Source organism: Dermacentor andersoni, chromosome 2 (genome assembly GCF_023375885.2).
Source record: "Dermacentor andersoni chromosome 2, qqDerAnde1_hic_scaffold, whole genome shotgun sequence".
Lineage (NCBI taxonomy): Eukaryota > Metazoa > Arthropoda > Arachnida > Ixodida > Ixodidae > Dermacentor > Dermacentor andersoni.
In genome coordinates this window covers 40,167,806-40,184,961 of record NC_092815.1, presented here as the reverse complement: position 1 = coordinate 40,184,961, position 17,156 = coordinate 40,167,806, and the positions used below count along the sequence as shown (strand labels likewise).

Sequence of the window (17,156 nt, the reverse complement as noted above, 5' to 3'; positions counted from 1 at the left end):
TCAAAGCAGTGTCATGACAATATTGAATTTGATTCAGTCAAACAAGCCAGAAATGTGACCTGCATGGCTGGATTTCACAAAATGTGCTTTGGTAACCTGTGGTATCGACAATAACTGTACATTCGTGTGTTAAGGAAGAAACTATATCAGTTCAACTGATATTGTGGGTGTTCAAGTAGAGGATAAAGTAAATGACTAATAAATGCTCTGCTCTTGTGACTTTAATTGACAGCATTGTGAGAAGACACCCCTCACAACAAGCTATATCACTCCTAGAAAAGCATTTCGTCCTTCAAGCTGCAGCGCTATGCACTGCATTGAATAGCAATGCACATTCTAGTATAAAAACATGCATATAAAAAATAAGGGGGCAGTAACCAGAGCAAAGTGCCCCTTTGGGAAGACTGCTTCTTGCACTGGAGGGGTATTCCGCAAGTGTCCACTTAGTGGACATGTCCATTTCGTCTGCCAATGGAGTTCTGATTGGCTGGGCTGGGGTAGGTGTCAGAAGGAGATAGGTGCCCCCAGCCAATCAGCACTTCAGCAGCAGACAAAAACGGGCATGCCCACTCGATGGACACTTGCGGAACAGCTCCCCTGGATACTATCTTCTGCCTGCATTCTCACATGCACACTCAATGCCAGGAAAACAAAAGGAAACAACAAGGTATACTAATAACTTGAATGTGAACATGGTGCAACAACAATGAACTCTTGCACACAAATGAGCAACAAGGAGAATCACTTTCACAGCAACTGTTGACAGAAGGCAGCATCCATGCACACGCAAAACACACACATCCTATGAGCAGACTTGACAAGTCCTGTTTGAGCATCCTGGACACCGGTGAACCATACACTCTGTGCACTCTATTTCAAAACCAGGCTGCGAAAAAATGCCACACGTGAAAACAGGACAAAGTGTCCACTTTTATTGTCTTCCTATATTTCATCTCACCTATATAATAAATCAATGGCTAGGAAACATTCTGTGTGGTCAAGTAGCAAATTCATAACAAAATAAAAGCAGGAAGCCAACCAGACAGATGTTGTTGACAGATGTTTAAGAGACAGACACCTTAAAATCTTTCAAATGTATTATTGCCACATTTTGTTTGGTGTATTGCATTCCGAACCGTTTGATTTGGCTTATATTACTGCCCATGTGAATTTTCAGTTCTAGACACAGGGATGATAATAAAACAAACGAGGAATAGTGGAGAGATATGCAGCAATATCTTACAACAGCAATGTGTGAATGGTCAGCACATAAAAAAATATATTGGAAGATAGTAATCAATTTAGAGTCTACAAAAACAGCACACAACAGATGGAAGCTGTTTCTTACAGTAAGCACTGTAATGAGAAATTAAATCACATTCTGCACTCACTACTAGAAAATCCTTGTCTTCTTCAGAACAGAACATCCTTGCATGCTCATCTGTAAAGATGAATGCTTGTTTACAATTAAGAAAAAGAGACCAAAACGATTTAAGTTCCAGTCGTTTCGCTTATCTCAGTAAAATACATCTAAAACTGCAAATATGGTGATGCAATTAGGTGTAAAATGAAATTGTTTTAATGAATTAGATGTGTAGCAACAAATAACCACTGAACACGGGGACTAACAACACAAGCCTAGGCTCAGCAACTAGCACAATTAAAATCACCTGTCATCATAGTGTTCCTTGTGTAAAACACACTCATCCTTCTATCGTCATTATAAAAAAAATGACAGCTTCACAAATTATGCCTTAAATTACAGTGTGGAAGATTGAAGTCTGTGCTCTCATTCAGGCACCCTCTGCTCTCAACACAGCCTTTTGTCACAGCGGGGGCTATCATCAGCACAATCACCGTAGCCTCTGAGAGAACACAGCAATACGAACGATGCGATTTGGTATAAAGGTGCAAATGTCTAGAGTACTTGACAAACATTCATGCTCCTTGCTCTGGAGGGGCATTCTGAGGGTCAGACGGGCGATCCTTTGTTTTCCGATTTCTTGGTAGACTTTTTCTGCCGTGTTGTCTTGGACGAGGACTCGGCAGCATCTTCCGACTCTGACTGTGTCTCGGATGGTGCTTCAGCACCTGCAGCTGTCCCGTTGGGTAGCTCACTTCCTGGTGCACCGGCCGGCTTAGAGAAGCCGCCACTGTTCATCTTCTCAATGGCTTTCCTCAACTTTTCAAGAAAACATAAAAATAAAGGAAGGTTTTTGAGGAACAATCATATTTTACCGACAGCTCATAGGTGAGGCAATGTTCATCCTTCATCGTCTGCTTTCATTGTCTTATTAAGTCTGTGCTATTAGCTTTATTTTTTAAAAAATAAAAACGCAGCTAGGTGACTTAATAACACTTTTGCTATATTGTTTCCAATAACCATGGACAAATGCTATCTCACATGTTTCAAGCAGAATAACAAATTGGCACAGTGTTCTATAATCTGACAAGCCTTTTACACTCTGACAATAGTAAACTTGATTATGCACATTTGGCAAAGCCCAAGGGCAGAACAGTTCAAGAAAGTGCTGACGAAAGTTTTGAATATGCGAAATAAACATGCTTTCATCAGACTATGCAGTCGTGCATGTTGGGGTCAAATACAAGTTTCCTGGCAATGGCAGAGAACCCACTATCGCATATAAAAATATAATTATACCTTCCTACAGCCATTAAAAGCCCATTACATTCTGCATGGCTTTACGTGCCTCGCAATACACAAATTGTTTAATGTTCTCAGCAACTGGCCCAAACCAGAGCAAGAAGAGTGGTGAAGAATGATAATTTAGTGAATGCAAACAATTGTCCACCTTAGTTTACATTAGTCAATTTATGTGCACAAAAGAGACAAACCACAAAATATAATAAGACGGCTAAGGACACATAATTGTGTACTATTGTGAGAATCAGCCCACCAAGTCACCACCTTTGACTACAAAGTCTCCAGGATAGGCCCAATTTTGAATACACCATCTCTGAGATTATACCAATTTAATACTGCATAAACACAATACTTAAAAGGACTCTAGTATTATACTGTCTCCAGGATCAGCCCAGTTTACTAACACAGTTTACTACAACATGATCAACGAACAGTCAGGAAACTGGGAGGGGGCTGGGGGATTGTGGGCAAGGAGAACTTCACTTTAAGATGTTCACATATCATTCGTAGTACTGGTTTCCAATTACGAACTTGAACCACAGACCTTCTGGCTTTGGTTCTGCAATTTCATTTTCAAGAAATTTTGGTGCTCTTATAAAAGGTGTTTGAAGGGGTCCTTAAATAGCACAGAAAGCAATGCTCACAGAAACTTTTTTTTTTGTGCTTATATAAACGTGCATGTTTAAAACCTGGAACAGGCATGCCGGTAACAGTGTGCAACCCACCTCTTTGAGAGCCACCACTCCTATGAGACGTCCTATGGTGGTGACATAAGCATGTTGGAGGCCAAGCATTGAGAATATGGAGTGCACCTTGAAGAAGGAAAAAGGAAAACTAAATGTAGATTAACACGTACATACTACAGGTCGCTAAAAAAATGTTTTTTAGCCAAGAAGCTGCAGAATTGCTGAAATTTACTGCAGCATAGGCACTGCAGCGTACCGATTCCAGACCGTGCACCCAAGCTGAAAAGAATTTCGGTGTTCTGAAAACCCTTTGGACATCTGTAACGAAGAAGTCTGTTACGGTAGATAGAAATTAATATAAAGTATACAAGTACAAAAATGCACCTCTGTAAGTTTACATTGCAAGTTCACGTAGAAAGTGTTCTGCTGTTGCATGTTCCTTACTTGCTACTATGTGTGCCTTCTTGACTGTACAGACAGCTCGTACTGTGAAGTGTGTATCCTGTCAGAGAATATAGAACATGCATTTTGTGCTCCAACAACTCCTGGCTGCTCAGCTGGGTTAAAAAGAAAATTCAGTTATTTTATGTCTTTTGTGTTCCAAGGACGTCTTCAGGCAGCTGTATTACATGAAGCCCATTCAAGTGTGGAAACAGAGATGTTCAATATTCAAGTACTATATAATTGTAGCTTTGCAAAGTTACCGGACAAAGCTGACAGAACTTCCAACTTTTCTACTGTTTTCTCTTTCCTACGCCTTACCACACAACAGCCCAGACTGCGGAGTGCGCACATTGCTAGAGACTAAGAGACGTGCTTCAACCCATAGTATGCAAGAAGAAGAAAACACTGGCAACACCATTTCACACACTTGAACAACTTACTTTTGTCTGAAACAGTTATCCTGCAGACATTCACCAAACTGCAAACACCAATTAAGGGCCAAGGGCAGTCATGAAGTTCTTACATGACAGTGGACTAACCTTCAGACTCTAGGGAAAGCCCTCGCACTTGCAGTGCGAAAGCTTAAGCCACATAATTATTGAAGCTACCACTATGATTATTTCTCGCCCTCCTTGTCCTTTCTTCCCCTTTTGCATTCACAGAGCTACGTGTTGCTGGCAGGCCTCTCTGCATTTCCTTCATAATAAACGTCTGCCACCATGCCCACGAGTGGCACTGGCGACACAACCAGGGTCATTTTTTGTAGACATACTCAAACACCCAAGACAGTGGATGTAAGAACCGCCATTGCCACAGCTCAATTGGTGCAGCATCAGGCACACATAACGCGGAAGGTGTGGGTCTGACTCCCACCGGCGGCAAGTTGTTTTGTCGTCCACTTTCATTTCCCTCTACTGCGTCTTATCGGTTCAGTGAAAACCACAGGTTTTTTCCCCTATGCTTTCTTGCCGTCATGTAAATGTGACTAGCAAAAAAGTCAAACCCCTTGGTTTCACATCTCTCTCTCTCTCTCTCTCTCTCTCTCTCTCTCTCTCTCTCTCTCTCTGTTTTTAACAACAAAGTAAGTTTCGTGTATCTGTAGGCATACCTTCAGAAGTGTGGTCCTCTCGACCAGTTGGAAGGGTGCAGGGTCAATGTGACAGTGTGCATAGTCGATGGGCTGGGCTAGCTGCTCCTCTTCCCATGACAGTTGCTGGACAAGACAAATGGAGTGGTCAGTAGAAAAGCAAGCTAAAAGAAATTGTGAAGCCTACTGCAATGTGCATAAACTCACACAGTGGTAACTGAGCACGTGTTTCTAATTATAAAAATTGATTGTTTTATGCTCAGCATCTTCAGTCATTGTGAGCATTTTTGAAAGAGCCACGGTGAAAGCACTGATGATGACTGATTTCAGCGCTATGAGATGCCTTGGCGCAGGTCCCTGATGTTCATCCGATTGGCTGACCAGGGCGCATGATCAATAATTTTTCCAACATTATGGTGAACAAATGATGTTTGTAATAGTTGGAACGTTAGTTAACTTGTTTTTATAAAAAGAAAGTAACATAAAGAGAATGCACAAAAACAATTTTTCAGTACACCTAAGCACTTTCGTCACACAGCAAGTGTCGTCTGCTTGTGGTACAACGTGTTCCGTCTTTGTCGGTCTGTCTTTTCATGAGCGCTATAATTCGACTTTGTTGCGTTGTGGACTGCAAACGTAGCGACTGGCAATATGTCAAGCTGCGACATCGTGTCCTTCTGCAAGCCAGTAGACGAGCGGACTGGCCGCAGCGCATTGGACAGCCGCTATCCGATGGGCGCCAGGATTTGCGCGATTGCGGCCGTCACTTTACACCGGAAGATTACTAACGCAATAGCGTTTCGCGAGTCCGGTATTAGGGTAAACGCAAGCGCAATGAGACTGGGCCTGGTCGTGTCCCCTTGCGTGTTGTTTCAGGCTATGAACAGAAGCGCAAATGTGAATGGTCTGCACGGTGCAGCCACCTGGTGGCATAGAGCTCAACCACACACAGTAGCAGTAACAAAATGTATTCTTCTTTGCTGCTGGTGTAAATGTTTCGCAGGAGTGTAATCGTTAACACATTGTCTTTGTAAATGTTTAAAATGTTTTACACTTGGTTAGAGCAATATTAGCTCTTTCTTTGGCTGGTTAAGCTCTGCACCAACGGGTGGCTGGACCGTGGAGACCGATCAGGCAGCTCCATGTACATCTACGCTAAAGTTCCTTCGTCAGCTTGAGTTTAGGCCTTCACCGTTCCGTCGAAACGTTCTGCTAGTGTGTGATTACCGGAATACCAGACACGTTTAGCACTACAACAGAATGCTCGCAATGCACGCTGCTTCGATAGCTCTCGCTTGGGGTTAACGGCCAAGCCGCTAGCGGAGACGTCTCGCGCGGGTGGGGGCGGGCTCCAAAACAACCGGAAGTAGGTGATGTGACGTCGCATTGTGACGCAGAACCAGTGAAGGCGGGGCTCAGCCCTGATCGCTCAGTGAACGAGTTGAGGAGGAAGAGCATGGCTAGGGAGAAGGGTAATTTGTAATCGCTTGTAGCTCCATTAATACAGAATGCTTCACTTAAATTGTGGTGTGAATGTTCTACTTAGGCTGTACCCTACGTGTCTACAAAATTTGTCCGAACCGTTTCAGGGGCCCTTTAAGTCAATGCGCAATTGTGAACAGACAGGTTGCTTTATTTTATAATATGACAAAATGAGCATATGAAACCTTAGTAAACATGGCTTCACATGCTGGGAACGTGCACATAAAGTGAACAAATAATTCAAATGGCACTGATATATATACTCCGACATGTTATAGTGAAACAAATTAGATACAAATTCATTGTGATAAGCTTCTCCAAAAAGGATTTTTTGCAACTGACCTCTTCAGGTGACATGTCAATGATCCTTTCACGGGGCTGCAATTAAAAAAAAAGGGAAGGAAAGAAAAAGAAAGCAATTACAAAATGTACCAATAAGACAATGCTATTTTCATACAATGCAATAATTATTCTGTGCACACTGCCATAACTCCCATGCCCTAATTTACATATTATCGAGCGTTATATTAACAATGTTGGTAACATACAAGGTGCAAAAAGTATTTGAGGACATGGATTTGAGTTTCTATAGAGAATAACATTCTCCTTATATCTACCAAGGTGCTTAACTTCATCTTCACCAACCCTCTTGTCATCTATCTAGCGCATTCATTAAAGGAAAGCCACTTCTAATCTGACATGGAATATGAAGTCGCATTCAGTCCTCATTGCCTTACACGCCTGCTACAGTGACTTGGAGATAACTACATTCTCAAATGTGGCAAAATCCTGTTTATGGGGTGAGACAAGAGCTCATGGTTGATTGCCATCGGTGACAAAGAGAAATAAGCCCTGCCAAGTGGTCAGACATTATTCGGATGGTTGTTTCTCCAGCAGGTGGAGGTCATAATGAGTAACAATCTTGATAAGCTGATGATGGTCTTTGCAGAGCAGCTTCAGGTGGCAGCTAAACAGCCACCTTAGCAAAAATTCTAAGGGAAGTTTGTATTAGTCTAATACAGTTTCGTATTAGACCAATAGAAATAAATACCTATTAGTTGTACTGATTGACCTATAAGACCAATAGGCCCTGTGTATTAGACATATTAGTCTTATACAAACAGTGTTGCATGCCTACTAGTTTCTCTATTAGACTAATACATCCTATTGACCTTATACAGATTGTTGATGGTTTGTTATGCAACATGCATTGTTGAATTCCTTCGCCCTTGTTTGCTGCTTGTTTAACACGAGGGTGAAAGTTTATGAAAAATTAGACTGTATTGGGGACCGTTTGCATAGAGAGGTGTCTCTAATTAATCGCTGAATCATTAAGAATTCTGCTGTACAACACGTGCAGCACACTGCATTCGCAAGTTTGTATTCGTTTCATCGCACTAAGCTAGTGAAACTGGCCCCTATCTTTTAGCGACATACATGAAAGCCAGTCTTGCCAATTTTGCTTCACTGGCAACGCCTCATAACTAGGCCTCTGTTTAGCCTCGTTGCGATGAGTTGATGAAACAGCTTGTGTTTACAGCACAGCAAATACTTCGCCACGAAAAAAAAAGGCAGAATGAACGAGGCAGTGTAGCGGTGCTCGTTTAGTTTATGAACGATGGTGCAATCGCAGCAACCATATTTGTTTGCCACTGAAGTTTCGTTAATTGCGTATCTTCTGTTGGAAGTGCGCATAAAGTAAACTTAAACTTGTAACCTAAATTGATCACTTAATAGTGCATATAAAAGGCCATAATATTTATTGACATCAAAGAGCACTATCGCAGAGAAAGGAACACGGCGGGTGGGAAGAACATAAAACTGCGACCGTAGTCGGCCGTAGTTGCCCACAGCACGCATGTGCATTGGCGACTGCCATGTTGCAGTGTACTGTAGCCATGTCAAGGCGAGGCATGCATGATTTTTGCTAGGGCAGGTTTGCTGCACCCGAGGCCGTCAGGTATCACTCCTAACAGATCTGGAGAAATACATATTCTGTAATTGTCCACCTAGTGGACTGACCATTTCAGCTGCTCCCAAAGTGCTCATTGGATGGACTGAGGTACAATTAGGAGCAAAGCAGGTTCCCCCAGTCTGCCTCCTCCTCACTCGTACTGTGCCAGCCACTCAGCAGCAGCCATAATGGGCAGTCCACTAGGTAGACACTTACCTAATACCCCCCTGCTTCCTTCCACAGGGCCTCCACAACCGAAGAATGGTTGGTTGCGAATGTCCGCGGCCACAATGCCCTCAATGTGGTATCCTGCTTTCCAATGTTCAAATCTGCCATGCTGCTATGCATGGGGGTGTCACTGAGAGGGAGGCTAATAAACAGCCATGCAATGCTAAGGACTCACCAAAGGCTGCTATTGTGGAAGCACTGGCCAACACAAACATTATCTGATCTGAGCATACAGTCAATATTGAAGTCGAATTCAGTCAGTTATTGAGGCTGAAGACAGTTTTATTGAACAGACTTTGAAAACAGCAATAAAAGAAAGAATGTAAAAAATTTAGAACAGATAATTCATCCTGTTTTAAAAGTCATTGCTGTTACTGAAGTGGGCACTATGTTGTTCTGAAATACCATGTGCACCTGGTATTTGCAAAACAGATTATGTTTAAGGAATGAAAAAGGAAGTGTAAAAATCAGAACTGGTCTTTTTTTTTTTTGAATAAGCTGTACAGTTTGTCAAAATAACTGGTCATTCTAGGAAGAAAAAAAAATTCAAGGGGCACTTAGTTATCCTTACGTGAATGAATGCGAAAGCATTGCTTGCGACCACATGACTCAAGCAGCCATGTCAGCAGAAGTGCTGCAACATCACGTGACCAATGGTGTTCGTCACAAGGCGAGAAAAATGTAAGGTGATGGGTTCAACTCCAACCAAAGGTCAAGGATTCGAGTGCCCTAATGAACTCTGCCTTAAGTAACTGTGCATACCTTAATTAAAGTCAAAGGTCATGGGTTCGACTCCCACTAAGGGCTGTGGATTCGAGTTCATTAATTAACTATATCTTAATTAACTCTACCTTAAAATACTTTACCTTAAGTGGCACCAAAGGTCATGGGTTCGATTCCCATTGAAGGTCAAGCGTTCGATGACTTTGGTCATGTCTATGTCAATGCATGATTTTCCTCCTCATGAGCCATATGATGTTTGGGCATTAAAAATATTGTTACTAGTGCATTATGAAACTTTGAGCAACTCACCAGCTGTACCCTTTTTGTGCTTGTGGGAGTGTTGGGCAAGCTGGCATCCTGTCCAAAAAGAAAGCATGGTGGCACTTCTAAATATAAAGAGCAGTTAAAATTACATTATTAATAAATTGGATGCTCAAATAGAGCAGAACAAGTTTAAATCATGCACAGTTATTGGTTGCTGACATCAGCACACTACCGTAAAATCCCGCATACAAAACAAGGTCTCATTTCTGGATGCTAGCATTCCAGGATTGTATATTTTTTTTTTCATTTGTGCAGCAATGCTTTTAGAAGTTTAAAGTCATTTTCAGATCAAATCCCAATCCATTGTATTTTCCAAAATATCTGGGCTAAAAGCTGCGGTCAGAAAGCCACGACACATGGTAACAGCAAAAAAGTTAAGTATTAATGCTATAGATCATTATGCTTGTAGCTCAAAGCATGAACATTCATTATTCACAGCCAATCATTTATGAAACCAATACAAAAGGCTTACAAGAAAGGCCTTAGAAAACATATAGAAATGCAAGAACAAATAGATGTATTGGTCATGATGAACCATCCATCAGTCTTTATCGTACAGTCATACATAGGCCATCGGTTAGGCAATTTTTGGTGTTACACAACCCAAATTATGCAGATCCAATGCACTGTGGGAATCGAAGTAAGCAAACCTTTCTGTGCTGTTTGCTTTGATTAACGATAATTAGCAGTGATGTTGATGGCAAATGTTTAATTTCGTCAGCGTTTAGTGCAACACGAGAGCGGCGAGTTGATGGTAAATGTTTGCGCGTACCACTGTTGTTTGTCTGCTTTGTACACAGAACACGCAGCAAGACGTGGTTGCTTGACGCATTCTCATGCACGATTGTTAATAACCTCCGAGGAGGTGAGCATTGTCATTGCCTCACATGGCACATCTCATCTTGGACGCGGTCTTAAAATTTAATTGAATTATGGGGCTGTATGTGCCAAAACTACAATCAAGATTATGACACACGTAGTGGTGGACTGCAAGTTAATTTTGGCCCACTAGGGCTCTTTAGCGAGCACCTAAATCAGAATACAGAAGCCTTTTAGTATTTTGCCCTCTTCCTTCGAAATGTGGCTGCCGTGGTTGGGATCGGACATGCGACCTCAACCAATGCCACAGTCACAAAGCTGTCATGGTGGGCACAGAAGTGTTGACTTGACGTGCGACCGCTTCCGTGGTGTTGCCCAGACGCCACGGTGCTTTAATGCGGCTTTGAGTCTGCACATCGTGCATCAGTTGTCTGCTTGAGAAATATGCATGGTTTATTTTTCAGAAATAGCTGAAATGTTTCAGTAGCTGAAATAGCTGCATCTTTCTGCATCTCAATAGCTGTAAATTTAAGTGCATCTTGCACTTAAATTTATTCAGTTTGTCTGCAGCTGTTGTAGTGTCCAGCAGTACCGTTCCCTCATGTTCTCATATCACCTTTTCTCTCTCCCACCCTCCCCCCATGTATAGAAACTGCGAGCGAAGTATGACAAGGCTGTCATTCACTTGTTTCGTGGCTGTGTCGGTTCTGCCCATTGTCTGCCCACTCTCCCTACCTTCTCTCTACAATTCTATCTTCATCCCCTCTGGACGGTTGTACATTATTAGAAGGGTAACCACTGCAGTATCCGCAATGCTCTTGCAGGGAGTCATGTATAATCACTGCTGTCAAGAGGGTATTGTGGTGATGCCCAGGGAGTTCCAGAGGGCACTGTGCACACGTGACCTGGTGTGAAGGGCCACATGAGATACTTGCGTAGCATTTCCTCTCTGCCACACTCCTGCCATGTATATGCATGCTCTGAATCACCTCCCGACATGGTGCACAACACAGCTACAGCAGCAGTGAAAAAGTCGAAGGAAGAGGCAAACAAAGGTTAAAAAACAAGTGTTTTAAGTCATGTTATTAAGGGTATTCCCTATGTCATGGCCACAAAACTTCCTTTAGTAGTGCACCATGGCTCTGATTATATATAAAATTTTCACAAATTTACAACAATGCAACAATAGTGCTAAGCAATCAAGCCTGCAGAATGTCTTTTTTATGTTTAAACTTTACTTACTTTATCAGGATTTACATCTTGGAGAGTCAATGACTTCCTAAATATTACTTCAAATGCTTGCCTCAGCCTTGAATCTGAAAATTAATGAAAAGCTTCATCAGTTTGACAACAGATGGTTGAACTAATTCATCACAATTAATCACATGTTCATGTAATATTTATTATATGAATATTTAAATCTTGAAATGTGCAAACATGAAATATCTTTTTGAGGGATCCCTTATCCAAATTAATAATTTCCACCCTCTGCCCTTCTTCCCCCCTTACCCTCCATAGGAGAGACCTGAGGCATCAACAACGTAGAACAAAGATGACTTAATGCATGGCAATACACTAATCTAAAAATTTTAGTTGGTTGATGAACTGTATGCAACCTGCAACCCATAACAGCTGGTATTGCCAAGCCTTGCAACTGTTACAAGCTGCGACAACACAATTCGGCAATACAATATTGCTCAAAGTAGAATAAATACACACCACTACAAGTAGACTGCCAATTGACCATTAGCCTCATGGCATGAATGCATGTAACATTTGTGGATCCAACAGCCACTAAAAACAAATATATTTCTCCTGACAATGCTTATCCAAATTTACTTCTGTAATTTACTCGCCGAGTTTAATGGCCTCGTGAACGTTGCCCTCCTCCCCCATCCCTCTACTCCTATATACATTCTGAACTTTCCTCAATAAAAAAATTCACTGCAATTTTTTTTAACATAACGCAAAAAGCACATACATAAAGTTCCTACGACGTGCATACCTTGAGATGTTATTGTTGAGTATGGAGACTGCATGCCATAATCTTTGAGGATTGACTTTTTTGGTGACTTTGGTGTCAATGGAGGAGAAGGAGGTGGTGAAGATTTTGGGGAAGGCTGCAATAATAATGAGAAAAAAAAAGAAACATACTAAAGTTTTGCTGCAAAACACATCATGATGTAATTGGCACACAAAGTGGTAGTGTGGAGATGGTCCAAGAAAAGTATAACCTTCCTTACATAGTGCCAGACCATTGTATGCTATTTCAAAGCACTCGAGTAAAGAAACAGGTTTTGAAAGCAAATTCTCATCTATTATAAGAGTTCTCTTCTTTTACATTCAGAAAAAAAAGAAAGCTAACATTGCAAACAATTGTACAGGTATGCAATGAAACCAAGGAACTTACTGAGCAGAACTTCAGCAGAGAGAACTTATATGCAAACTCAGTGAAATATGTCAAGAGCAGCACCAGTGGATAGCGAATCCCTAAAGGCCTGCAAGGATATTCAAATGCAATCTGTAACTAATTCCAATGTCTCCACCGAGATTACTCAAGTGTGCAGAAGTTTACACAAATGCTGTTAGAAACATTCTGAAAACTCTCTGCTGTCTGCAGCAATGTGGCCGCCTTGTATATATGCATCTCTCTTCATAAGCATCACTCTTTCCCTTCTCCATCCTTTTCCCCAGTACAGAGTACTGTCAGTATTCGTTTACGAGGCCCCCTGTTTACTTTGACTATAAGCATGTGTTGCATGTGAATAATTTTACAGCCCTTGAAGTCAGACAGGAATACCATCAGGTTATTTATTTTTGTAGAAGCTTGTTCATAATCAGTCTTCCTGTCAAAAGCTAACATCGACTAGTGCTCTGTGTGCCCTGCCCGAACTTTTACGATTCCAGATATTTCATTGTGGGCTTTTCATTTAGCTCCACCAACATGACATGCTGACATGACATGGCATCAAAATACAAGATATATTGTATTTTGATGCTCACATGTTTTACTCTCACGTTTGCCACTTGACCGATTTCTGCCTTTAAGTTGAGATTATATTACACTGTCTTGTACTACATTTCCAGCTTTTCCTGTTTCTTATACATAATTTTTTTTCAGTGCAGCACAAGTAATGCCTCGGCTCTGTTACGAAGTGCGTGTCCACGTGCCCCTCTCGGACTTGCCGCCTCTACCGCCACCAGCCGCTGTACCGCCCTCTCCTAATGTCCCAAGTTGCCCAACGGTTCCTCACATGAACGCCGGCGCACGGCGAGGGATATAGAGCGGTGGGGAGGATGCGGGAAGCGCCAGAGTGATTCGGGAGTCGGCGTGGCGCGTACATGCATCGAGAATCAGCTGCAGATGCGGTCGGAAACCCAAGTTCCCCAGACCGGAATCCTCGGAAAGTAGACCGACACGCGGTGCGAATCCGCCATTGTCGTCGGCAGCGAGGAAACAGCAGCCCGACGCTTCTTTGGGTCGGAATCTCGATGCGCACTCCAATTTCAACCAATGGTCATAGTGCCACTGATTGACGTCACGTACGCCGCACGAAGCATCCGATATCGTCGCGTCGACCGTGATGCTGCTATCGCTGCTAGCTTACAAACTTTCTCGGGAGCGTTGCATAACCCCTTTAAAATCTAACGCTGCCACGTGAACTTGCCACGATAGAGGTGAACCCGGACAGGTCAATAGAGAAGCGCGCCTAAATTCCTCTTAAAGATGACGCTGTAAAACTTTCATGCTGAGCCCGCTAGTGAATTTCAATGCAGCGAGGCCAGCAAACTTGAATGTACACAGCTTTCGAGTAGAATAAATAATTATCCTGCTCGTTGGTAGTTACTTAATGGGAAGTATGGCACTGAGGCACTCGTTCGAGTCCGTTTTCATATTGCGCGTTTTGTTGTCCGCATTCATCGCTATTGGAACCGGCAAGCAGGTTTCACCGCACGCACGTGCACCACGCGGCGAAGCGCACACGGCGGCAGAGCGGTGCAAGAGAAAATAAGCTTATTTACAAATAAGGCGCGAAAGTATCGGAAAGCAATGGACAAAGGGGTTGACGAACCCTTCCGCTGTTGGTGACGGGGACGACCTCGAAGCGCGATTGGCGACGCTGCTCCATGGGGCTCTTCCGCGAAGTGAGGTCCATGGACCGGCGCCGGGCCACCTCCTGGAGCCGCCGCCAGCGGCCCAGCTGCAGCTCCATCAGCCGCAGAAGCTCCAGCCGAGGAATAGAGCCCAGCAGGATCATGGAGTCTGCGCAAGTGCGACAGAAGAATTTTACTCGAAAGCAAGCAGCTAAAAACTCGAAAATGGATTTGCCCTATACGCTCTACATCCCTTACGCTGTCGTCGTCATACCTCTGCCGTCGTCCTCAAACTACCTCCTCGCTGTCGCCATACGGCGAATAAAAACAAAACGCTCGCCCGTCATTGCCAGTGGTATCGCCAGTATTGCCAGTAGCTTTATACTCACTTACTAATGAAATTAAGAAGCGTAGTGTCACGCGCCGCACAGGAAAACATGATCTCACTCGATGACCGCGAGCACTCGATGTCACAACGCTGACGTGACAAAGAGCGCAGGCAGAGGGGGCGAACACCTTGTGGTGCCTCTCGCTTTAACGTATCTCCGATACTTGAGATTAGGCGGCCTACAACAGCAGGCGCGCGGAAAGACAGCGCACGTGATGCCACCAGCCATCTCGCCTCGCCCAATGTTTGCACCCGCCGCAGATTACCTCCAAGACAGGGCACGCGGGCTGCCTATGCGCTTAGGGCAAGGACAGCCAGTGCAGGAGACGTCACCTGGCCCCTTGGCGTGCTCGTGATCACGTTACCGCGCGCTCACTCCGCCCCCTCCTCTTGCGCGCGTTTCATCACATGACCAACATAGGGCGCGCGGGAAGACGGCGCGCATCAAACCGCCATCCTTCTCGGCTCACCCTCGCACCCACAGCACACGGCATACAGGGCGCGATAGGATCTTATCGCACTTGGACTGCATACGAAACATCAAGGCCACGCCGAACATTCGCATGGACTGTCCCAATAATTGCTATCGCAATAACAGAAAGCAAAGAAAAACATTCGCATGATCCTCTGTGCTGTCTCACAGCGACGACTCGTGAACCGGACCACAGTGGCGCGAGACACTTATGCGGATTTCTGCAACATATATAGCCCTTAACTTAGGCCTCACCAGAAGAGTTAGAACTATTTTGTAAATAAGCGTTTATTTACAATCATCACAACGAAAGTGCAACCGACGCAGCACGCACCCGCATACTATGCATTCAGACCAATGTGGTGGTGTCCATATTGCACGGACAGCCATCGGTATAGCTGCGCAAGTGCGTGGTAGATCGCTCATATTGTATACTCGCACTCGCTCACACTTGCGCGCACGTGCCAGAGTGAGAACTAGAACAAAGTTTCTGTATGTTCATCAAGAAGAGCTCACTTAAATTTCTGACATTATTAAAGACATGCATGCTTACAAGAATATATACAGGGTGTCACAGCTAACTTTAGCCAGGGTTTAAAAATATGCGAATGCCACGTAGCTGGACAGAAGTAAGGTATAATGTTGTTTGCGGTCGCTTGGCGATACTCGGATTATTTTTTTTCATTCTACCTAATTACACAATTGGTCCTGGTTAATTAATCAATGAACTTCTCAAATATTCTCAACTAGTGCCTCGGGCGGCCAGTCGCGCGGCAATTTTGCATGTATTCGCGGGCTTCTTTCACGCTCGGAAAAACACTTCTATGTAGCACGTAATGGGCAGCAGAAAGCTGCAGCCGGAGTTTTTCATGTTGCTCTACAATTTTCTCATTGGCACTTTCTATCTTATTATAATATTTGAGAAGTTGATTAATTAGGACTAATTATCTCATTATGCAAAATGAAAACACACGAGTATCTAGAAGCGACGGCAAACAACATTACCTTGGTTCTGTCCAGCTACGTGGCATTCGCATATTTTTAAACTCTGGCTAAAGTTAGCTGGGACAGCCTGTAAATGTAGCGGCATACATGTAAGTACATCCACCCACGCTTGTGGCTGCTGCTGCTGCTGCTGGTTGCGAATGCTTTTATCTCAGGATTCATACAGCAGCACATTATATATGTTCCGTTCGAAAGTCAGGCAATTTGCTACAATATGAGCGCGACGTCGAAAGCCGCGAGTTGGAGCGCGCGCTTGGACTACAGGCACACGCCACTCACCGGGCGACTCGACGAGCGGAAAGCAGTTCAGGCGTTTGTTCGTGCGCAGCAGGTGTTTGAGGTCCTTGTAGGTGGCGCCCTGCCAGATGAAGACCACGTCGCGCACCATGATGTCCTCCACGTAGATGCTGTGGGCCCTGTGTAACGGCGATCACCGACGAGACAAAAGGGAGATGCATACGAGTGTTTCACTGCATGCGACATCACAACGGACCAGCGAAAGCACATCTGCAGGAAGCGGTATCACGATAATCCCTTCGCTAATCGTTCCACAAGGTTTGCCGACTTATCGGCGGTGTTATGCAAAAGCGAAAATCCTACGTACGAGTGCCCCACACAGTAAGTGGCAATAACTTAAGTTAGTGAGTGCTCAGTATACCTTACAGGACCTTACACCTTACAGCTTTACAGGTCGGTCAGCATCTATCAACCATAATGATGCAAAGATCATCATAAACACCGCTTGCGCCGCTGTAAGCTTTCAATTCTACAGGCACCATTGCCG

At 43.7% G+C, this 17,156-nt stretch overlaps 1 protein-coding gene across 3 annotated transcripts in view; it reads right to left on the bottom strand.

Moving 5' to 3' along the window:
• Window positions 1-203: 203 nt before the first annotated feature.
• Window positions 204-17,156, bottom strand: part of ClC-a (chloride channel protein 2) — a 125,100-nt gene continuing 108,147 nt past the window's right edge. For all 3 annotated transcript variants that reach the window (XM_050189451.3, XM_072286391.1, XM_055077240.2), the window contains 9 exons: window positions 16,652-16,788; window positions 14,486-14,676; window positions 12,418-12,532; window positions 11,655-11,728; window positions 9,579-9,626; window positions 6,707-6,742; window positions 4,904-5,008; window positions 3,391-3,477; window positions 204-2,182 (listed from right to left, as the gene is read on the bottom strand). In XM_050189451.3, coding sequence (XP_050045408.3) covers window positions 1,973-2,182; window positions 3,391-3,477; window positions 4,904-5,008; window positions 6,707-6,742; window positions 9,579-9,626; window positions 11,655-11,728; window positions 12,418-12,532; window positions 14,486-14,676; window positions 16,652-16,788 — 1,003 coding nt within the window. In that variant the 3' untranslated portion in view covers window positions 204-1,972. The remainder of the gene's footprint in view (window positions 2,183-3,390; window positions 3,478-4,903; window positions 5,009-6,706; window positions 6,743-9,578; window positions 9,627-11,654; window positions 11,729-12,417; window positions 12,533-14,485; window positions 14,677-16,651; window positions 16,789-17,156) is intronic.